Source organism: Heliangelus exortis, chromosome 2 (genome assembly GCF_036169615.1).
Source record: "Heliangelus exortis chromosome 2, bHelExo1.hap1, whole genome shotgun sequence".
Classification (NCBI taxonomy): Eukaryota; Metazoa; Chordata; class Aves; order Apodiformes; family Trochilidae; genus Heliangelus; species Heliangelus exortis.
In genome coordinates, this window is record NC_092423.1 from 77,025,400 (window position 1) to 77,049,678 (window position 24,279).

General features: G+C 41.4%; 1 protein-coding gene across 3 annotated transcripts; it reads right to left on the reverse strand.

The window, feature by feature from the left end:
• Nucleotides 1–398: 398 nt before the first annotated feature.
• On the reverse strand, nt 399–24,048 carry OTULINL (OTU deubiquitinase with linear linkage specificity like). Of its 3 annotated transcripts, none has more exons than XM_071736657.1 (8): nt 23,838–24,048; nt 9,838–9,997; nt 9,710–9,741; nt 9,500–9,591; nt 7,653–7,802; nt 6,745–6,873; nt 4,289–4,561; nt 399–3,122 (listed from the first exon to the last, which is right to left on the reverse strand). In XM_071736657.1, exons 1-8 carry the CDS (start codon nt 23,932–23,934, stop codon nt 2,943–2,945), a joined length of 1,113 nt encoding a protein of 370 aa, XP_071592758.1. In that variant the 5' UTR covers nt 23,935–24,048; the 3' UTR covers nt 399–2,942. The 3 variants fall into 3 exon arrangements, with proteins under 3 accessions (XP_071592758.1, XP_071592760.1, XP_071592759.1); XM_071736659.1 differs by lacking the exon at nt 23,838–24,048 and adding an exon at nt 20,816–20,898; XM_071736658.1 differs by lacking the exon at nt 23,838–24,048 and adding an exon at nt 20,325–20,784.
• Between the last annotated feature and the right edge of the window lie 231 nt (nt 24,049–24,279).

The window sequence follows — 24,279 nt, forward strand, 5'->3', positions numbered from 1 at the left end:
GTTAATTGGCAACAAACTAAGTAAAATTCCCCAAGCTGAGGCTGTTTTGCCCATGATAGCATGTGGTAAGTGATTTCCCTGTCTTTATCTTGGCCAAAAAAGCTCTCTTCTTCCTGTTCTTCCTGTTTTCTCCTCCTTCCTGCTGTGTCTTAACACACATTTTCAAGTCTGGGGCAAAATCCAAACCTGCAACTGAGGTTTCAGTATGTTTTCTTTTTCTGGCTAAACTAGCAGCAATAAATAATAAACACATCCTGACTTGAAACTTTAGCTACCTACAACACTACAAGTGAAAAAAGAATTGGTAATGACTGTGCACTTCTGGATTTGTACAGCAAGCATGTCTATGCCACTGACTGGAAAAGATGGTGCAGCACCTGTCATGTCCACAGTACCACTTAGTTCCAGATGCTCTTTATTCAGGGTTATTTTCGTCTTTTTTAAATGTGTTTTTCTTTTATACATATAGACACACATGCATATCTATGTATGTATATACATATATTTCATTATACATAAAAAGATGTATTTTTGCTTTATCAGAGAATCTGATAAATGCTCAGTGCGGCCCCAAACCTGTCTCAGTCTCTCTTAAGATCTTGTGTAGAGCTCTCTTTGTATTTATCTCTAAGACTTGGAATTATCCTCACCTGAAGTTCCTCTTCACATCCCATTTCTGTTCCAGTACACACCTCCAACCTCTGGTAAGCCAGTAGATCTGTTTCAACACACCCCTTCTGTATTCTTGGGACAAAATTAATCTCACCTAACTTCAGACTTCTATAACAGAGAAATTTCTGCTGCTCACTGCCAGATGCTGCTACACTCAGACCTTTCCAGAGACCCCTCCTCTGACTGACTGCATGTCATGCCCTCCACAGACAAGGCAGAGAGCCCAAGGTAGTTCAGATGCACACATGCAAACTGTTGAAAGAAATTCCATTGTCTGCATTAGATCTTTATTCACCCCCTTCTATTAAGGTACTCAAGATTACAAAAAAATACATTCTGATAATTTGTAACAGTTTCAGCTGTAATGCTTTTGTGTTTCTAATAATAAATAATATATAAAGCATTAAAATCCCACTGTAAAAACACATCATTTTTTGGCATATATATTTGTACCAAAACAAGAATAAAATATAGACAAATTTATTAATAACTGTAAATGTTACTGCTGATGTAAAATAGGTAGCAATACCCTACTCTCAGGCATTATAACATTTCCCCATGCAAAGCAGAACCAAAGCTAATGTAGGCATATTATTTCATTCAGTGAAAAAAAGTTTATTTTAATAAATAAAGTATTTGATATGCAGGCTTTTATGAGATGAAATTATTATAGGTATTAAGCCTTCTTAGTTAAAAGCTACAAATTACTGAACAAAACCAAACCCAAAAAACTTTAAGGAAACACAACTGCTATGATACAGAACTCAGGTGTTTGTGTTTATAAATATATATACAAATACATACAAATAAAAGGACTCTAAGGGACAAAATTGCTTTTCTTTACACAAAGGAACTTAACAGTCTCTGTGCAGTCCAAGCATTACCATTTAGTTACCTCATGCATCTGCTTTAGATCTTCCAGGCCCTGTTCACATTTTTGTTACCACCTTGTATTTTTTCTCCTGCAGGAGTTAAAACCAAACCAGCCAGTCCTCGTAGGTCTAGCCTAAGGAAAGGCAAGGCTTTCCTTCTCAATAAAACCCTGCTTTTTCAATACAGTTGCAAACTTATGCGATTGTAAGCTTTTTACAAATATTTTCCACGATCTGATGTATCATGTTAGTATATGTTCAAATTAACATCCTTCAATTTAGAAAGAATCAAAACATTCTTTTAGAAAATAGAACAGGGCAAAATATTCCATGTAATAAAATTAATCTCATTTAGTTGTCCTGGACAGGCTTCTTTGAGCATTGAGGCCTAAACTAAAGATACCAATCTTATGGAAAGTTTTTAACATATACACAGAGGATATAACGTACACGCACTGCTAAATGCACATAATGCATCAAAAATGAGTGGTTTCTGAAAAGGCAGTGCTTGTGAATGTATTCTGTGCACAGCTTTCTCAGATGAACTGCAAAGCAAATCTTGATACCTCTTGGCAGGTAGTGTTGAAATCAGCCTTCAAAGGTTTTCTGAGTTGACAAAAACCATTGATAACTACTGGGTCGAACTCTGTCCTTTCTTACTCACTAATCAATACTGCCCTTTTTAGGTTTGGAAAAGCCTGTGTACTTTCCTTTGCTATAAAATACTGTGCCATTCATCTGGCACAGTATTCCTGTGTGTGTGTGTTATTTTTTTTCCCCCCTGTGTAACAATTTCTTTACCTTCAGATACCAGCACATGTCTAAGTACAGCCTGCAGCTGCTTGCTCTGCCTGTTCCTGGAGGAGGTGTTCCAGCAAAGGATGCCTGTGAGTAGAAGCTGCTACCCAGAGGCCTCAGTTTACATCCTCTCATCTTAGGCACCTCGAAGTCAATGCAAGTTTAATAGCCTGGAGTGTGTATAGTGGGATCCTGGGAGTTGCTTGCTTTGTGATTCATCCTCCCTAGCTACAGACAGAAGAGGGAAACACAGTAGTTGCTTTAGGAACTGGAGTTTAACACATCCAGAGATGTCAGAGTAAACCCTTAGGCTAGCAATGGAAAACCCAGCATTGCCTTTGCCTGCTTTGTCATGCAGTCCAATCTTTTTTGTCTGACAATCCTCAGACAGTATAGCAAAATATTTCATGTTTTTTATAATGGCTGACTGGCTGTGAATTGAGCTGTAATGGGAAAGCAACACATTTGCACAATAAGCCCATAAATAATTTTGTAATCATTAACAAGCATTCTCAAAATCTTACTGCTGCCAATTAGAAGCCTAATTCACTGGAACTGGTAACTCACTGTATTATACAAAGGAAAAAAGCCATTGTTCCTTCATTTTCTGAAAATGGGGATGTGATAGTAGCGGTCATCCTCAGTCAGGAGAGAAATTTCATTCCATTCCCTTCGGTATCCATCTGGGTAGCTTACTTGAAATTCCTCAGTATCAAACCTATGCAGTCTGTAAACTCTTACTTTTATTTCAAGTACATATCCAAGAAGAAGCAGTTCAACCTAGAGATGAAAGACATCTGTAAGACATGTACTTCTAGACTTACAAAACTGACCTGAACATAACCCAAACTAAGGCTTCAAAACAGTAGAAAAAGAATAAAAGGTGCCCTTTTGTAAGTGCAGTAAGAAAACTAAACGATCGAGGGTATTCTCAATGCTCCAATAGTCCTTCCACTGTTTTGGGTTTTTTTGCATTTAAAAGATATTCTGGTTAGCACCTGGAACTTTGGAGACATCTCTCTTTTACCTGACGCAATATAGAAGCTGCTCCCCAAACCAGCTCACACATCTTAGTTGGGAGGAGGAAGGGACTAGCTATTATTAAGACTGATACAGCTTGAAAAATAGAAAGCCTGCCACCTTGTGATCACTTGCTACATGAGAGAAATGTAATTGTAAAAGGAAAAAGTTTCTTTGTACTTCATGTATGCGAAACTTTAAGAAGTGGCATCTGCATTGACACTTTCTGCAACAGATTGCTTAATCTGGAAAAATGCTTTGCTCAAATCCTTGGGCACAGAGAGATAGAGCAGAACGTGTTCAGTGAAGATCAAAATTGTCCTGAAGGTGACTGCAGCATCACTTGACTTGAAAACTGAAACTGATAATTAAAAAAAAATAAATTCACCCATTGGAAAGTGAAAATCTTTGCAGAGTGTCAGTACAGATCTTAAATGTCAGTATCTTATCCCTTGCTAAATATAAAATTGAAAAAAAAAAAATCTTTAACATATAAAGGTGAACAATTAATGTAGTTCTCATTACCTACTCTTAGCAGACACTAGATCTAATGGAGACCAAGGTGAGGGGAAAAAAAGTGATGATAGAAGGTTTGGCATGGTGAAAGAGATAGGAAAAGTGAAACAGCAAGTTTAATCTGTATAGTCTAAGATTAATTTACACATCAAAGGTATCCTTGCTCTAAACTTGTTCTCACTGATAACTTGAGCATTTATTTCTGGCCCAGCAAACAAACTGCACTCTGTAGTAGAGCTTTACTTCAGGGTTTTTTTTTTCTGGAAGATAAACGCCTGTCCTCAGTTCATTTCCCCATATCCCAAAGTAAAAAAAATAGATCACCTATCTCAGATGACATACTATATATTCACTTAATCATGTCAGATATGGAATAACTTTTGTGATTTATTTTTCATTGATATCATTACCTGATCTAGGTACATAGAGTCGCCTATAGAGTTCAGATGATTCATCATGAAACTCAAGGGGTCAGACGACGAATCACGAGCAAGGAGAAGGCTAAAAAGGTTGTGTTTGGGTTCTTCCCTGTTCTTTATTTTCTCACAGGCTTCAACAACTTCATAGAGCATGATGAATTTTATGGCCTCATACAGTTTGTGTTCCTTGGTCTCATCAGAAAAGAGCATATTACATATGTTTCCTCTTTCTTCAGGATCTTTAGTAGCACTTAGTTCAATCCACTGAAACCACACAGAAGAATATTAATCAAATTATTAGGAATTCTATTTAATATGAAAGATTCCAAAACAGGAACAATTACTATTCTGTACAATGATGCTCAGTGACTGGGATTCAAATGAGTTTCAGTTAATTCTGTGCTTGTATCACTTGTATGTTAAAGTGACGATAAACTGAATTGCAACAAAAAAAAAAAAAAAAGAAATGTAATATAGCCATGAATACTAAATAGAGACACAGATTACCCATCACCCCATGCATTCATTAAGATTTTCCTTACACATTAAAAATAAGACCTATAGTATGAACCACTAATGTCCCTTTGCTAGAGGACCTCTACCACTTAAGTGAAAAGCCTGTCCTAAGTGCAATGCACCTATTAACCAACACAGCTCAGGCACAACAGCATCTGCAGGCAGCAGCCTGAAAGATGATGATGAAGCTGGGAAAGGCAGCAGAGAAACATGTTAGTAAAAACTGGCAAAAATCCATCTCACTGGCCAAACACCAACTTTGTAAAAATAAAACTAAGTTGGGAGCTACACCTCTTGCCCTGTAACATTCTGGAAGAGGTTGCCCAGGGAGACTGTGAATGCCACATCCCTACAAGTGTTCAACGCCCGGTTGGATGAGGCTTTGAGCAACCTGGTCTAATAAGACCCTAGGGATACATGTGGTATCCCTGCCCATGCAGGGGGGGTTGGAATTAGATGATCTTTAAGGTCCCTTCCAACCCAAACCATTCTGTGATTCTATGAACATTGTAAGGCATCATACAGCTGCTCTGCAACAACTTGTTCATTGTAGGGATTTGTTCACTGCACTGGCTCGAAACTTTTCTCTGTACAAACATCCAGTTTAAATGCTTTGTACTAAGAGACTAACATCAACTTGTAAAAAATTAGAAGATAAAAATAAAAGCCTAACAACCCTACGCTTCCAAATGCAAAGAGTGACCAGAACAAAATGGTAACTGCAGGCGAGAACCACCAGGCACATCTCAAGAGCACAGGCAGCTGTGACTATGGCACAGCAAGGTTGTGGGCACAGTACAAGGACCAGATCTCTATTTTAATGTACTCTTTTTATTACTAATGCTTCATTTCTAGAGTTAAATAAGTCTGTTTGTGGTTTCTTGTTTTCCTTTAAATAACAATTACTGTCACTGACAATAAGGTTTAAAACTACAGAGTTGTGGCTTGCATGTATAGGGCCACAAAAAACTAACCTAAATGCATACCAGCACAATAACCTGTTGTGACTGGGGCGAGACATCCCAGAACCATGAAGTGTATTGCAGAATTAAAAATGACAGTTTAAGATGTGATATACCAGATAACAGATGCCTTCAGAAACAGGTTTCAACCTAAAGCTGGCCAAAACCCTGTAGTCCAGCAAAACCCAGTATCTACTTGGTGACTGTGACTCAGGAGAGCACACAAAGCAAACCTCCTGGCCACAGGAAGATGGGGAGGAGTGGGTGGTGGTGTGCTGGGGACAATCTGTGACAAAGCAAATAGGAACAATCCAGAGCTCACACTTCTGCAAACACGTAGAAAGCCCAGAGGAACTCAAGGAAGGTGCAAAGTCTTGTCAAGCTGATTTTTTATCTCTGTTTCAGAGGGCTCTAGGGCTACTACAGCTCCCCAAGTTTCAAATATGTAAATAAAAGATACACTCCTGATTGGGAATATATGCAATCTGGATATGGTGAGCAGAGGGGGTGGGTGAGGCTGACATGTCTTTGTAACCAAGTGCTTCAGGTTACAGAGAGAAATTATAGTAAAATTAGCTAAGTACAATGTTTCATGGAGAGAGGAGCAAAGGAAAGACAATTGTTTGATTAGGAAATGCACTGCTTTTTTGTTCTCTCACAAACACAGAGAGAGAACACAAGAAAATCTCATCCAGCATGGTGTTATCTTTAATCAAAACAATGAGGTACTGCAGGAGCCACCTAGTAGCAGGGCAACTAGCCACACAGTAAGAGCTGTGGGAAGCTCTTCCCAACTTTCAGGAGGATCCCAAAACCAGAAATCCCCTGCAGGAGAGGTGGTAGCTTGACCAGCTGCTCAGCTCCCCTAAAGTGGGAGGAAGGCTGACTGCCATAGAAGCAGTTCCCTAAATTGGTCTCAACCCACTTCTTGGAGATTTTATACCCCACAACCATCCCCTAAATACTCACGTTGGTCTTTAATGTCTCCATACATTTGCGCAGTTTACCAAAGACATTGGGACCTGTGTATCTTTCTGGCCCAAAACTGTACTGCTGAATCCAGTTGCAGCCTTGAGAATACAAGAGCTTTTCAGGGAGCTGGGGGAAAAAAAGCCAAAACCAAAAACTAATGAGGTAGAGATCATAACCATAACAAGAAGTAGAATGTAAAGTTATATAAACTTGTCTACACACATTTTAATTTATGATATGATTCTATCTTCTGGTTGTACATTTCAAAGAAAAATTATAAACAGGCTTCAGAACTTCAATTGTCAAGAATGAAGATTCATTTGACTGCCAAGTCCTTAAGAAACTTTCAAAACAGGGACAGCCAAAAAAAAAACAAAACAAAAAAAACCAAAGAAGAGAATAGGGTCTCAGCAAAGCACATAACCTACACTCTGGAAAGCTGGATACATCCAGACTCAAATTAGGTTTTTAGGACTATAGACATTTTCTATTTCACACACGATTCCCCACAAGCAGCAGTTATACCTCCCCACCTCCTTGCTGCTCCAGGATTTCTGCTGCTCCAGCAACAGGCTCAGCATCTCCCAAAGCAAGCCAATAAACTTTGCAGATGTGGATGAGGACAATTCAAATATCGAGGGAGTGTTAAGGGAGTAATATCTAGAAGGGCAGCAGCAACATTTATCCTTTTTTTTATTTATTTACTTACCATATAGACTCAAGTTCACTTCATTATGTTCAGATCAGAGACACTTTGTCAATTAAGTGTACTTCAAAGAGTGAAAAATGTCTTTAAATTCTGATAATGATTTTCCTCTACTTCCACAGTAGTTTTCACGTTGAGAAAATCTTCCTTCTGCAGTGCAAAGTCACCTAAATCAAATTAATTTAGGAAATAAATTTACCTTTAATATATCTCTCTCCTTCATCCATGATGGAAAAGGAATGCCTTGTCTGAATATCTGAAAAAGCACCGCTCTCAGAACACAATAGTTGTCCCTCTTGACTTGTCGCAGATATTTCACATGATAGGTCCAAGCCAATGCATCATATGCCTAGAAAAGAACCAAAAATATTTACCAATAAATGTTTTAAATCTTGGACCATGTTGGTGCCCAATTCCAAACTACTCATAAGAGGGGGCTAGGGGAAAGAATATTTTGTTTTACATACACAAAGTTGTTCTAACACCATAGCTTTTGTAACACCTTAAACTGGCATTTCTCCCTAAGAATGGTTCTGCTCTCTCCAAACCCAGTGACTTGCTCCACTCTCTGCACTGTTGCTAGTGTATCACAGAATCATAGAATGGTGAGGGTTGGAAAGGACCTTAAAGATAATCAAGATCAAACTCTCAAACTCCCCTGCACGGGCAGGAACACCTCCCACTAGACCAGGGTGCACAAGGCCTCAAGTGTAAACATTCACATGGTCAAAAAAAGCAGAAGAGGTCTACAAAGATGTCTTTGCAGCACTAGCTTTGATCCCAATCACTCACAGCTTGTGCTGACACAAGGGGGTGCAGCAGAAAAAGGGAAGGAGCAGGCATACAGGGAAAACTCTTGGCAGAAGCATCTCCTTACACTGACTGGAAGCCCTCCTGCAATGGTGCCCTGTGGCTGAGCAGCCCCGGCAGCTCTGTGCTGAAGGCAGATGGCCTTTCCCCCAGCTACACACCACTTGTACTTCATCTGCATTACCTCTGGGTCTCAACTGAGCAAGACAGTTCAGACTGATAAACTGGCAGGGAATTAACTTAGAAAGAGGACTCTACGATTACACAGGCTGCTGCAGCAGCCTCACTTTGCTGAGGCTCTCTGAAGAGAGCAGGAAGGGGATCTCAACTCCTGCTCCTGTGTCACCTCAGCAGCTTCCTTACCCCATCCCAACACCACTTGGCTGCACAGTCTCCTCCACTCTTCCTTTACATTGGCTGTGATAATCATAAGCCTGTTCAATCCTTCCTGCTGGGGGAGCTTCCTGATGCCTCTGCAAGCTCAGGTGCCCATCAGCTCACCACCTTGGTGAGCCAGCACTAGAGGATCCTTCCTCTGACTTTAGCTAGAATGAGGTGAGCAAAAAGGAGAGACAAGTGAGGAACTGCCTCTTTTGAGAACAGCAAGATATTAGGCTGATGTGGGATCTCTTGAGACTTCATTCTAAAATCATAGAACCACAGAATCACAGAATCACAGGATCACAGAATCACAGAATCAGCTGGGTTGGAAAGAACCTCTGAGATCATCAAGTCCAACCCTTGATCCACTACTGCCGTGGTTACCAGACCATGGCACTGAGTGCCACATCCAGTCTCTTCTTAAAAACCTACTCTCCACTGTGATAACCTCTACTTAAGCTCTAAGTATCCATCCACTAGACTGCCCTGAGTTGTCTGCTTTTCAGCTTCATTCCTCCCCATAATCAAAGTTTTGACCTTAAATCAAAGGCTGACCAAGAGACAGCACCTAAGACCAACTTATTAGGGCTGCAGCACTGGGGATAATTTGTCCTCTTAAAGCCACTGCACAGGTCATCAGTGCTACAGGGAAGCAGTGATACAGAGAAGATGCATGACTAAAATCCAATCTACATTTTGATCTGCTCTGCTGCAGTCTTTATTTAGACCTATTTTCATGCTGTCCCTCTTGCTCTTCTGTTAGCCAGCCAGTGCTTCAGGCTCCAGGGAGTGCTATCCCTTCCCCAGGTATTTCTTCTCACCCTTCTCATGCAGAGAGTAAAATTTCACTCTTACCTCCCTCATGTGTTTGGCTTGCTTTGTTTCTCCTTTCCATTCTCTTGCACTATAATCCAGTAGATCAACTTCTGTCAGCACACTGATATTCCCTAAATCGAGATTAATTCACAGGTGAGTTACATTCTGCTGTTCTGCACTTGAAGGACAGGGGTGGGGGGTGGGGTGAGGGTGGGGTGAGGAATACAGAATGACAACAAGAAGTTTTACTTAAGAGTTTTCTCTGAAGGTAATTGCTCCACCTGAAATCCAAATGACAAAACAGGTGTCAAAGCGGAGCTCACAAAGACCAATGCTTACTGAAACATCTATTTAAAGCCTGCATAATAAAAACCTACCGTTTCAGTAGCTGTGCTAAAAAGCTGTACAGCCTCCTGCAATACCAAAAAACAGTAAGGAGGAAAGACATGCTTAGTGTTAGCTGCTCTTTCACTTTTTGCCACATGAGACAGAAGGACTGCTTGGCAGCTGTTTTCCAGGACCGTACCTCATGCCTTCCTAAGACAGGGACAAAAAGAGAGAAGAAAAAAATCTTGTCACTGTCTTGCAATAATTGTTTCTATTTGGTTTATTATAAAATGAAAAATCATCCAAGTACAGTATCTCTCTAAATAAAATAAAAACTATGAAATGTAAAAGGCATGGTGTTTTAAAATAAACTTTATATATTTATATGTTTTATGTATCTAATTTTTCATGCCTGTTTCAAGGGGCTTCACATTCCCAAGCTTCCCTCCACACAGTGTAAGCTAGATACATAGCCTTCTTTACACAAGACTGATATCAAAACAGCTCTTGAATAACAACAACAATTTTTTTCCTGCAGGACATGCTCTACCTGTACTCTCATTACTTTGCTATTAAGTCAAGGTTGTAAAGACCAGAGATCCCTGGGAGCTGCAGTCTGCAAATGGGCTGTATAAAGTAGTATTAGCTGACTAGGCATCAAATGGCTGCCAGGATAATTAAAAGAATGTTCCTGCCTCAACTTGGGCAAGTTTAGGTTCAATTCAAAACTCAGGAGAAGAACTCCCCAGGGATTTGCCAGAAAGCTCAGAAGGACTCTATCACAAAGGAAGTGTGCTCATACTGCTCTTCACAGACACGAACCAGGACACACTGAGGTTGGTCTCTTTGCACAACAGGCAGGGCTAGGGAAGGTTTTGGTTGTGTTTTGTTGATTAAAAAAAAAAACTAGAATTGAGAGAGGGCAAAGGCAGTGTCTGTTTCCTAAATGAGTAACTTGTCTTCTGACTGAAATTTTACTATAGGAAATTCCCAGAGTTTATAATCAAGAGCTGCTCTGTTATTATTGATTGATTTCATAAAAAATTTAAGATAATTCAACTTCTTATGAAGGCATCCCCAGAGAAGGCTGTAAAGATCTTTCTCCAGAGAGTCTACGAAGGAAATTACTCATTCAGTATAGTTTTATGTCAGTTGAACTTTTGCCCCTCCTGGCTTTAACAGGAAATTTACGAGGGGCTTAAGTTTTCCAAGGAGCTTAAGCCCATGCACTGTGGACCAGTTGTAGGGTTTTATTATGAATCCCAACCTTGGCAACAAGGTAAACAGTTACACATACATTTTTACAAGCACTGTTGCATATACACAGAGCAGTGCTGATATTTGGCCTTTTCCAATGTTCTGTTGTTTGAACAAGTTTTATTAGAATATTTCATATACAAGTTGTTCAGAGGCAAGACCCAGACCTTGTCTCTCACGTGAACACAAGGCAGATCCAGAGCTGCAAATGAAAAGGTATTAACAAACTTTAAAGAATTAACTGGAGAAGCTTTTGGGGCGCTAGTTTCCATTTAGACAAAACTCATCTTGCTGTGAACAACTGTTTTCATTGTATGAAAACAAAATGATGGGCAGGACATCTGTCAACTTCTATTCATGATGAATTAACATGGACATACCAGGGGTTGTACCTGCACATGCTGAGTAGAAAAAAGCATCCCGTGCAACCAAAAAGACCAAAAATCTTGAGCTGCAGGAAGTATTTAGTTCTGATACCAAGTAGCAAACAGCAAAATGTCAGCTGTAGGGTTGGAAAACGGCATAGCTCGTGGAAACACTGGGACACTCCCACTTACAGAACACACACACACGCCTTTACTGCTGACAGATACCATTAGGCACATTTTTATTAAGTACCCAATTTGCTTCCTAGAGAACAACTGAAAATTAGTAACAGACAATAGTCCTGGCAGAAGCAAACCCCTGCAATTTTTTTCTCTGCTCTAGGATAAAGGCATCAGCATTGAAAAAACCTTGGCAGACTATAAGTAACTGAACCTTCTGTTAATCAGAACAGAACCTGAAGTGGTCCAGCCCATGAATCAATGGGTATTCTGGATTTGTACTGTCACAGTCTTGTATGAAAACCAATGATGGCACAGACAGAATTTAACTGCAGTTTAAACACACAACATTGAAGGGAAGATGCAGCAGACTTTCATTACTTAAAATGACTATATGACTTCTCTTCTGATTCCAATTCCGAACACACTGGGACTCTAAGAAGTGAGAGCTGGCATATTTACTTTATTAAATACCAGGAATACACGTGAATGCAAAATTTCTTACCTTACCCCTTTTACTGGCAGAGATGATATTTTTGCAAGTGCATGAGCTCTTAAGTTGACTCAATCAATCTTTTAACAAAGCTTAAGATGGTATTAATCCTACAAAAACCTGCTGGGATCCCACAAACCCCCTTTTCAAGGCACATGGTTAACAGGTGCAGGAGAAACCATTCTTCAAGCAGTGCTGGGAAGCACTGGTTTCAAACAAAGCCACAAATTAATATAAGAGAAAATGAAAAGCTCTAATATAGTTAATCCATTTTTTAATTTAGGGGGATTTATAAGTAGGCATTTCCATAATAAAAAAAGCTTAATGGGACATGGGAAAACCTGTAAACAAGTGATTTGGAGTATTTTTGCTACACTGGTATTACAGCACACCCTGAACTTCATAGACCTTACGAACTGCCATGGGATAGCTGCTGCTCAAAAAAGTTTATAGCTAAAACACATTCAGGGCTTATGTCACACTTAGAAATGCACATTTTTTTATTTAAGTAAATGACATTTAAAAGGGGCAGTTAGATCACGAAGTGCCACTTGTGAAAACACATAATGAACAAGACATGAGTTTAAGAAGAGTTTAAAATAGATCTTTCCACCCCCTCCCTGCCCCCTCCGATAATCTTCAGAAACTGAAAAGCAATTAAATTAATAACACAGTGGCGGAGGAGTAAAAAAAAAACCCACAGATTTTTAAACCCAATCTCTTGCCTGTGGTACGGACACAATTCATCCGGTTCCTCAAGAGATGCTGACAGCAAACCTGTGGGTGCTGCAGCCAGCTGCAGGGCTCACAACTCTTCGCAGAGGGACCACAAGCATCACCATGTACAGGACAGGCAGACCTGAATCAATCTTCAGCCACACAGAAGAATGGAACCCTGAGACTTCTAACACAGCTTCAAGCAAAAATTTAATGCGACTGAGGTTGAACGGCACTGAAGTAGGAGCTGATAGCAGTGTTCATTTTACAATGCAAGTAGTACGCTGCGGTTTCTTTTCATGCCACATCATGAAAATCCTGCTAGTGCCAAACCTTAAGCTTTTACTCCCCCACAGAGTCAGCAGGGGAGACAGGCAAAGGAAGAGAAAAAAAAGAAAAAAAAAAAACCTCAAACCAAACCCAAGAAAAAATGCCAAGAAAAAAAAAAAAGTAAGAGACATCAGCAACATCTGCTGCTTTCACATACAACTCAAGATGATTCTCTAGATGATCTGCCCCACATTTGACCATTTGACTTCCTTGCAACTTTTTTGGAGGCTGCCACCTTAAAAATGCGTAACTGATGAAGTGCAAAATATAAGAGCTCAGCTTGGGAACTGGCAGGGCTATACACAGCACTGAAGCGTGATCCAATATTCCAAGTGTTTGATGGCATATTCAACTTTTTTTTTTTTTCCCCAATTTTTTTTTCCATTGTTTCCTCTAACAAGGCTATGTAATAATGTATCTTCCAAAACTTAAGGCTGATCATGTGGCTTCTTTTCAGGACATTCCTCTTCATAGCCTTTATGGCACGGAGGTCCAATTCTGCCTGCATCCAATGTGTCCTTGCAGAGCTGTCTTTACAGCTGCACATCCTATCTTTCCAGACTATGTAGCAGCACTACTGAGGCATGTTATAAAGTAGGCTAAGTCTCTCTTTTAAGGGAGATCAACCAAAGTTCTCCTTACAGAGCATGCATCAGCATGATGCACAGCTGCACACATGTGAACATCCATCTCAGTTGACTGAGCCAAGGGGGAGATACAGAGATACTAATTATAAAAATCCAACACCTGCAGCAGATTACACCCCAGAACAGCTAAGAAGAGTGAAACATGCTGCTTCAGGTAGTGCCAAGTGATTACAGAGTCTTCAGTTTCCCAGTTTATCATCAGTACCATGCCAAATAAAAAAGAAAAACTACTGAGAACTGATCAAGAACAAAGCACAGTATGTGGGAAGCACTGCTGAATTCAATAACTATTTCATTACAAAACCCTTCCTTTTCAACTTGTTAAGCAAACCTTCTTCAGCTTTTCTAATGTAGCAACAGTACATGAAGATCTCTGCTTGTTATAAGAAGAAAAGGAGAATCATTTACAGGCAAAGATGGTAATCATCAGCCACTTATCAAAAGCCCTACCATGTCTGCTGATCAGTTTTCAACTTCTAGCCCAAAAAACCAACAGAATCCCATCTCCAAACTGTAACTGGAATCATGAAATTATCTAGAAAACAACAGTTTTGGTAGCACTGAGCCTCATCACTTGCGTGAAATGCTTTATTTACACAGCTGCTCTGCACAGAGCTCACAGGTGCTCTCCCTGCCCTTATCACCTTTCTGCAAAGTTCTTTCAAGATAAACAGAGTAGAAAGGTGGCAGCCTCCTTTGGTCTCCCTGATCATCAATATGACCTGAACTGCTATTGTAAATGTACCCATCCAATTCTGACCCTTATGTATTCCTATTCTGTAGCAACAAGTATGATGTGTTCTTACCCATCGTGTGCTTATCTAAAATATATTCTAGAATAGTTACCTTTACAAAAGCAACTCACAGGCTCTGCCACTCAGGAGTAAAGGATCCTCTTGATCCTGCTGCCCACTGCTCCAAAGGAAGGGTCTGGTGGCCTCTGTGACTCCAACACTACTCACAACAGTGGCCACAAGAACTGGGAAAGAGATGCAGGTGGCAAAGCAGAGAAGCTCCAAATGCACCCAAGCAGGGGGGATAATGCCTGGATGGACCAATAGAGAACATCAACAAAAACCCATGCTGAGATCTTGATGTAAGCAGCACAGAGGAACACAAACTGCTTATTGGACTCCACCAGCAGCACTCCTGGGACAAAACACCCTATGGATGGGCTTGAGTTAGTCCCCAGCCTCTTGGTTGTCACTGGTGGGCTCATTCCTGAACATGGATTTGATGTCTTGGGGTGTCCTCAGATGAAGTGTTGTATCTCATTGGAGAAAACAGCAAGAAATGCCAACTGACTTGGTAGACATGCACTGCAGGACAGCCCAAGGCTGTTTTTAGTTTCCACCTGTCAATAAACAGTTACCCAAGTGATAGCCTGGAAAGCAGTAGCAACAAGTAACCCATGACAATAAAAAAAGAAACAAACATCAACTCATCTGAGCTTTATTATGGTCTAAGCAGCATCAGTCGTGGCTGTTAATTCTTCCAGGCCATGTGTACACCTGCCATCAGGGTCTTGTAAAGACCCTGCTATGAAAACCAGCCCCCTCTGGTCAGGTTGCACCTATCTAGCTTGTCATTTCCATCTCTGTACAGGGTCCCTCACAACACAGATTTTACATCTGTCTTCAGAGCACAGCCCTCTCCAAAAACATACCAGACTGTGCACAACAAAGTGCCAGGCAGGGTTGTGTATTTTTCATATAGATTAATAATAACAAATAATTTATAATTAAGAATCACATTTTTTAGGATAATCATGTCTTGTCAGTATGTCATTTCACAAGGCCTCTGCTCTCACACCAGACAAGTGCACAGGTTATTCTGGATGTATAATTTGTTGTCTTGAGAGCTTTACTTGTCCCTCTCCTGCTCTTTCCAACACAGATTAGAAACAGAAAGGAAAGGCAATACAACACAAAGCAAAATATTGAAGCCATAATTCTGAATGCAAATGAAACCAATTAGATCTCACTTCCCCTGCCTCTAAATATCAAGCCTGACGGAAGTCAAAACTTCAGCTTTATTCTGCCAAGCTATTCCATGCTATTAGAATGGAAGCAGCTTGAGTGTTTAAACCCTGCTCTCTCTTCATCTTTTAAAGGATGTTTCAATCTGGTGTTTGCTCCTTAGATCACACACACAGCTTTACCATTTTTTGAGAGAGCATTGCTGTATACTTCTTACCTAAAATCTTAAAAAAAAAAAAAAAAAAGGCAGGTCAAAAGGTAAAACTGGCTGCATTGAGATAACTGAAATTTCAGTTACTGTCATTCAGTGTGATGATTGTCATAGCTAATATAAACATTCCATAGAAATGTGATGCACATTTTGGTATTGTTACAGACATTTGGATGCCAAGAGAATCACAGAATCATAGAATGGTTGCTCAAGGCCCCATCTAACCTTGCCTTGAACACTGCCAGGGAGGGGGCAGCCACAGCTTCCTTGGGCAACCTGTGCCAGTGTCTCACCACCCTCACAGGACAGAATTTTTTCCTAATGTCTAACTTAAATCTACTCTCTTCAAATTTGAAACCATTTCCCCTTGTCCTCTTGCTACTCACTCATGCAAAAAGCCCTACCCCAGCTTTCTTGTAGATACTGGACAGTCCCTATAAGGTCAACCTTCAAGTGAAGTGCTCTGTACATTGTTCTCAGGGTCCAAAAGGGCACAGTTCCCTCACTCTGTATTTACATGAATGGCCTAAAAACTGGATAGTTATGTGGCAAAGTCTACATAAATTAGGCAGCCCTGTAAAATCTGCTCAAGTGTGACCCTCCATATGAAGCTCTTCTCAAGGGGCCGGCACTTGGCAGAGAGACCACTTAATTTCACTTGCAAACTAAAGGAAATTAAATACAGACTACTGGGCAGTTTCTAATCTTGGAAGAGAGCATCTCATTTTTAAAGATAAGCAACAATATGAAATTCCCTAAATTTAAGGCCTCAGCCTTCAGCAAGCATGTCACAGATGAAATCTGTGCACATGAAGCAACTGGAAACAAAACCACAACGGAGGAAACAGCAAACAGGGAGCTGCCAGACAAATGTGTGGGCACATGTGTGGCATGGAGCTCTGGGGGAAATGGGCAGGGTGTCTCTTTGCCATGACAGTCCTGAAACAAGTATTTAAGTTTGCAGAAAGATGGATTTTGCATAAACTCAGCAATTAAAAACTTGCCAGCTTTTCCCTGTTGGCAGGTGTCAAGGACCTTGTCATGATGTTCCATCACTGCACAGACACTTGGTCACAGTCAAAGGCCCACACCCACCAGCACATCAATTCAGGGTGCTAGTATGATGGTAAGGTACACATTTCCCATGTCCATAGCACCCTTCATACAACATGACCACCCTGCCCTGGAAACATAAATACCAAACACTGAAAAAATCTGGAGAATCTTGGCAATATATTACAGACAAGGAATCTGAGACAGGGTGTTACCCAAGAAAACATACAGAGCTAGTGGCTGAGCATACACAGACACACCATCCCTTATTTTTAGCCCTCCACCTGAAGATGATGGGACTCATATAAGACAACACAACTCTTCTTCTCAGCCCATAGCCTTCTCCTCAGAAAACTTTGTTGAAAGAAATGTTTGGGCAGGACAAGTTGCCTTGCTAGCCACACCTCTCTACAAGGGTACCTGGTGTAAGTGGCATCTGTCCCTGATGGTGACCTGGGGACAGGAGTGAGACTCACACCTGCTCTCTTGGCTGGGAGCTTCCAGCACCTCAGCATGGAATACAGAGAAATCCCAAGCACTAGGGTCTAGATACTGAGGATGCCAAAACTCAACGATGTTGCTCCTCAGCAGTGAAAAAATGGGAAGAAATTACAGACACAGAATTAAGGCTGCGAAGAGAACAAATGCCGCCGACATGAAAAAAATTATCAGAAAATTAATTAATATGCTTGCAGCAGTTTTGGAGTATTTTATATGTTTGCTTTCACTGGAGCATTCTTAAGAAGGGGACAGCTAACCTCTCTATCTCCTTTTTTCCCCATAATTTATGTTGCAGCAAAACTTTGATACGATTTCATATGATCAGCCAACAGATGGCCCAACCATGAGTTATATAACTCATATATATATATGAGTTCTAAAATCCCAAACAACGAACACAAAAACTTTCCATCATAACTAATTTTGCAATATACAAACTGAACTCTTCCTAGCAACTCAGAACAAGATCCTCAACTACAAACTCCACTCTTGACACCATCATTGACCACTTTTATATTGCTGCAGCTGAAGTACACATCCTGAGACTCTTCTATCACAAACCACTGAATTTTAGTTAATACATAGCTATTTCTCGACTTTTCCTGGAAAGCACAGTTTTGTTGTGTCCAAATGGACTGAGTCCCCTGCTATTGCTACGTGCCAGCACTACACCACCTTCTCAACTCAGGAGCGCAGCAAGGATGCCATGTGTCCCACATACTTTCCCAAATTCCATAGAAACAGAAAGCAGATCCTGAAGTGATTCAGGGTTGGATGTCAGACAGCACCTCAGATTACTGTTTGACTTTACAGAGCACTGTAACTCCTTCAGAAGTCTAAATACCTGAATAAATATCTCACTAGAATAGGATTAATGCAACCCAATGGTAATTAAAAAAAAAAAAATTAAGAAAAAATTCACAGTCTAAACCAAGAGGAAATTAAGATGCTCCTTATGATAAACTTTATACTATTAAAATTTAACTCACAAATTTAGTTATGCAAGTGTAATGAAAGCAGTACAAATAGACAACCTTTAGACTCCTGGGCACTGGTTATTCCCTCATGTTTCCAGAGCAACTAAATTAAAACCATACCCATCTCCTCTGGTACAGTTTGGCACCATGACTCCCAAGGATCAGCTGTGTGGGGTCAGAAGGTACAGGATAGAGGTATTTCTGACATCTCAAACTCATTTCCCTGGATAATCATGCCAAGTCAATCATTTTCACACACTACAGTCAAGACAGACAGCAGACATTACTGAAAATATTCCTTAATGCTTGTTGTTATATTCTTGCTAGACAGGATGTGAGGATTTAACCTAGAAGCTGTATCTAAGAAACAGAAATCTAAGGAAGATAGAAAGTCCTGATGTTGAATGAGAAATCTACACCATCTAGTCAGGTAACCTGGTCCAAAGACTTAAAGAAAATTAAAAAGCTTTTATTGCAGCTTATATTCAGTACCAAAAAAAAACCAAACAAACAAAAAAACCAAAAAACCCCAAAACCGCAATTTTTTTTCAGAATTTCATATCTAAACTCAGATACTTATCCATAGCAACGCTTATATTTAAAATGCTGACAAGTATTTTAAGCTGCCTTTATCCTTGAAAATCATTTCTAACAGCCTTCACTTAGAGTTTAAACAACCCCAGTAATATTTTGTACAGATATGGGAAACTGCAGCTTTTCCTCCCACTGTATGGTGCCCCCTTCAATTTCCAGTTACATTATTTGTCCACCAGTAAAGAAATACAATACTTAAAGAAGCAAACTCCAGTAACTACAAAGAAGTTATCTGAGCCTTGGGAAAAAAAAAAAAAAAAGTTTCTTTCTTCCTGTTTCACACTTTACCTCTTTGTTTCATCACTTGCAGAAACTGCAGTGGGCCAAAGGATGGGAAGTGGGAATAACTGCACTTGCCCATGCTACCAACCTAGCATTCAACACCACACTAGCTTGGAAGTCACTTCTTAAAGACATCAGAAATCTCTTTCTTCACTGCAGAAAATGAAAGTATAAACTGAATACAACTTGTACAGCTCCTCCAAAAACCAAACAAGTTGGTTAGTATGAAAGGCAGCACAAAATGAGAGCTGGACCAGTAAACACCAAAGCAGAAACCTCTCTCGATTTCTACAGCAGAAAGCAAACTGGTAGGACATGGTACCTTCAGGCTAAAAGGCCACTTGACAGTGTCTTTAAGAGATGGTTAGCTGAGAGCTGGGAGCAACAGGAAAGCAGATCAGAAGAGATGCACGTCCATGTTCCCGAGTATTCCCAAGAATCACGTTGTCTTTACTGATCTCCTTTTTCCCAAACCTCCACCTTCCAGATGGGAATAGAAGCCAATCTGCAACACTAAAACTCAGATACCACACAGTAAAAAAAACCAAACCAACCAAACAACAAAACAAAAAAATCCCCTAATATATAAGCAAACAAAAGCCAATTAAAAAAAAAACACGTTTAAAAAAAAAAAAAATCTCTTTGGAGATTGCTCCCTTGGACAACACACAGCCATCTCCAAATGGTGGCCAAGGTGGCCTCAACAAGTTTGTAGTTTGGAACTTCAGCCTCCCTGGAGCCCCACATTGGTGCTGGGTCAGGAGAGGTGCCATGTGCTGTAGCAAACCCCTCCCTTTGGGAATTTCTCCTTAGCAAACCTTTCTGGAGTCATTGATTTGCAGTGTGTCTGAGCCACCCACAAACACTAAAAAAAGCAACAACCAACCAACCAACCAAAACAAACAAACAAACAAAAATCCCAGAAGAAATAGCAAAGCCCTAAAAACACACCTGCTGTGAAAATGTCACGCGTTGGTGTTTGGAGGCCACGCCGATCTCCATGTACACTACAGAGCTAACAGAGCGGAACACTCGGAACAACGAAGTTCCCAAAGAAAAACCCAAAATAATCTCAAATAGATAAAACTCCTCCCAGAGGACTGGCCAGCCACCGTCTCCCCCCCACCTCCTAGACCCAGCCCAGGCCGGTACCGGGTCCCTGCAGCCCCCGGCCCCGCCCCGGCAGGTGCGCTGCGGGCCGCGCATCCACCGCGGAGAGGAAGAGGGGCTGAGATGGGGGGGGATGGGGAGATTGGACAGAACAGGCTGTCCCGCCACGGAGCTCCTGTGGAGCAGCTTTCCGGGTATTGCCACTTCGGGAAAACGGCCCCCAAAAAAGAGTCAAGCGGCAAAGAAAATTCAAAACCTAAGAAGCAACAAATAAACCCCAACCCTCGTCGCGACGGCGCCCCCCGTATTCCCCCCCTCCCCTCCCATCTCACCCTCTCGGCCGCTCTCTCCCGGCTCTCCCCAGCGATCGAACCCCGGCTATGAACCCGACGCCGACACAGCCCGGGGCGGCCCCAGGGCGGGGATCCCGCGGGACCGTCCCCGCGCTCCCCCCACCCCCAAGCCCCAAGAAACGAGTGGAGTTCTCCATTTCCCCTGCAGTCCGTGCAGCTTCTCCATCAGTTTGGTGTGGTTTGTGCTTTGGGGTTCAAGCCAGTTAAAAATTCATAGGGGCAGTTCTCTTAATGGAGACCACCGCTATCAGCATCCCCCTTAAATCTAGCCGTGAAACTTGAACGCAATTTAGGAGCTTCGAAGTGTCTGTGTTGTGTTTTCTTCCTAGGGTTAAATGTTCATTTCCTCTCTAATTTGCTCATTAACAATATGAAGTGCATGCATCTGGAAAAAAGCTCACTTTTGTCAGGTACCTTCTCTTATAGCAGCCTTTTAGGTACAGTTTGTCCCAGCTGTATGTAGAGAATTTGCACAGAACAGTGGAATTTCTTTCCTCATCACACGTTAAAGAAGAATTTTTTTCCATCTCCCTCAGGACTTTGCAGGAAAAACAGAAGGGAATTGTAATGGTCTGAACAAGTGACGCAGACTTAAATCTTGTAACTCTGTAAGAGTCATAAGCAGTCTGCTCCAGCACAGAGCTAGGGCAAGCTTACAGGGTTGGTTTGATTTTTTTGTGTTACTGGTATGTTCTTGTTGGTGTTGTTTTCTGTTGTTTTTTTTTTACTATCATATGATATTAAAATGATTGAAGATAGAAAACCAATACTTTTCATGAAACAGAGAAGAGATTTGCACTGCCTGGCATGGATAACATTGTTTGTCCCTCCATCTCAGTTAATTTGAGCAAGGAACAAACCAGACAAAACCTGTTAAGTAACAGTGAGCCAAGCACTCACTTAAGTGCACTCGCAGGAAGCACCCAACACACTTTTCCAAGTAAAAGAAAATCTAGGCACAAAAGCCAGCTAAGAATAGCAGGAGCAAAGAGTTGATTTAAGAAGCCTAAAGCTGTCAGCTGTCTCACACAGTGTATTGCTCCATAAAAAAAATCCACTTTGGAAAAATAAAATATCTAAGTGCAGCACCAGCTCCACAGCTCCCTGCAGCATCGGCTACCTGCTGCTTTCTGTTTTTTCATGCAGTTTTGGGTTTAATGTAGCTGTATGTGCAGTCAATGGGGGATGCTGTCAGGATGCAGACCACACGGCATCTACCTGCAAAAGCTCCAATGTACCTGGGATTTGTTTCTGAGCCTGCAGCAACTGTATGCTTCAGCTTCCCTTTCCAGCTTCCTTTTTGCCTTGGCCAGGGTAGAGCCGGTGGTGGTTGATGGTTTAGCTCTCCAGCCAAATCTCTTTTTGTCTCTTTCTGTCCTCCCTAACCTATGTTAAGACCTGAGGGTTTACAAGGTGATTTCTTTGTGCAGGCAGGCCTGAAAGTTAATGTTTATCTGGTTGCTGACTCATTAGGGAAGAGAGATGAAACACACAGTGCAAACACTGCAGCTCAACCTCCATACCAGTGAGTCCTTTCCACTTCCCTGCTCTCTTCTCTGGGCATTTATTCAGCCCTTTATTCAGTGCTATCTAGACTACAGCCTGTGCCCCTCTGTGTGTTCTGGCTGGGAACAAGCCCTGGGATAACAGAGATCACTTACTTAAAACTTTCTGAGGTATTTTTTTAAACGAACACTGTTCATACACCTTTTTTTCCTCCTTAAGCTCTTTCTGGACTTCTTCCCTGAGCCATTTATGCAGAGCTCTCTACTATGTTCTTCCATTTGTAGGCTTCAAGAGGAGAATATCATTGCTCCTCCTTGCAAACCTCTAATGGGACAGGTATCCCTCCTCAGCAAAGCCGCCTCCTCAGGCAGATCTGGAGACTAAGGCAAGTAATGCAGAGGCCTCCTGCACTCTGTTGGCGAGTGGTCTGAGCATGCCATTCCTGTCAGCTGAATTTAAATTAGGATAATCCCAAGGAGAGCAAACAAGGTCTAGGTCTGAGCCAGGTTCAGCAGCAAAAAGAGGAACAGCAGCAAACTGGAAGGTGGTTTCTCTCATGGACCCTGCAAAAGGGGAAGCATGCTGCTACAAGGGCTCGGAAAGCTTCAGAAACTGTGGACTTCCCTGAAATATCTTGGAAAACAATCTAGGGAAGCTAGAGAAGGGCTTAGTTAAACATGCATTTAATGTGTCTCTGCAGAAGTAGTGCCTCCAGTGCTTCACTTCTGAGTGAGCAATAGCTCCGTGGGTACAAGGGGAGAGCTCCAGGGAGCAACCTAAAATGGATTCTCTTCCTCCAGACTTCTTGCCCATGGCATTTTGCACATGTTTGTGATACTTACACAAGGCTGTATGCTGATGGCAAACTCTGACTTTTTGGGGATATTTATGATATTTTCTTCCTTTAGGTGAGCATTTGGACTTGCCTGTAGTGTTAACCTCCAGGTTTTTCTGCAGGTCACAGCATCTCCAAGCTGCAGGCGTGGCTGTGACTACCTGCTTCTGCTTCTGCTTGCTTCTGCACATCAGCCTGCATATCAATTACAGCAAAGGCTTACACTGAAAGCTGCACTAAACATGAAGACATTTGAACTGTCTCTCTTTAAACCCACAAGTCGGTAGCAGAAGCGAATGCCACGTTTTCTCTCCCATCTGCAGATGAGAAGCAGGATTTTAACCATAGCCCAAAGAACATGAACAATTCAAAAGGAGTTCAAAGAAGGTCTGCTGAGAAAAAGGCAACAACATTCAACCTAGTGAAAGCAGGAAACCTAGGTGCAGAGCTTCTCTCTTCAGTTTGCCTAATCTATTATTAACAGTTGGGAACCTTTTCCCTATTTGTCATCATTTATTACTAGTACCAAGGTCGGGTATATTTCAACATGTAAGTAAAGGTAGTTGCCCATGCAGTATGATCTGCAGCACAGGAGCATCCTATAGCTGATAGTCAGCTTAGTGAGATGACAACATTTAGAGCACAGCTGTAAGAACTTACCAATACTTCTCTTTGAGTCATTAATTCTGCTCCCTTTTTCTTGCTCAGTGAACTGGTCTCCGTTATCACTTGCCTTTCTGTAATGTTGCCTCTGCATCTCCCCTCCAGATACCCCCCAGCTGGATTCCTCTCCCCCGACTTCTTTTTCTGGGGGTAGAAAATGAGTCTCTACAGACTCAGCTGGTGCTCACAGCTCAACAAGCTGTGAGAGGATCTGGCTTCCTGTTTCATTTCCGCTGAAGTTTTCTAAGTCACACGGGCCCTCTGTGTTTCTCCATATCCAAGCCACAAGAAAAAAAAAATCATAAAAAAAGGAGTGTAACTCAGCTATTTATAAAGGCCACGTTGCTACCTCCCTCTGTGTCTTCCAAGTTGTTTGGGTGCTGGGGGATGCAGGGTGATTTTCAAACTGTGTTGCGTCTCCCATCAGTGTTCTCTGCCT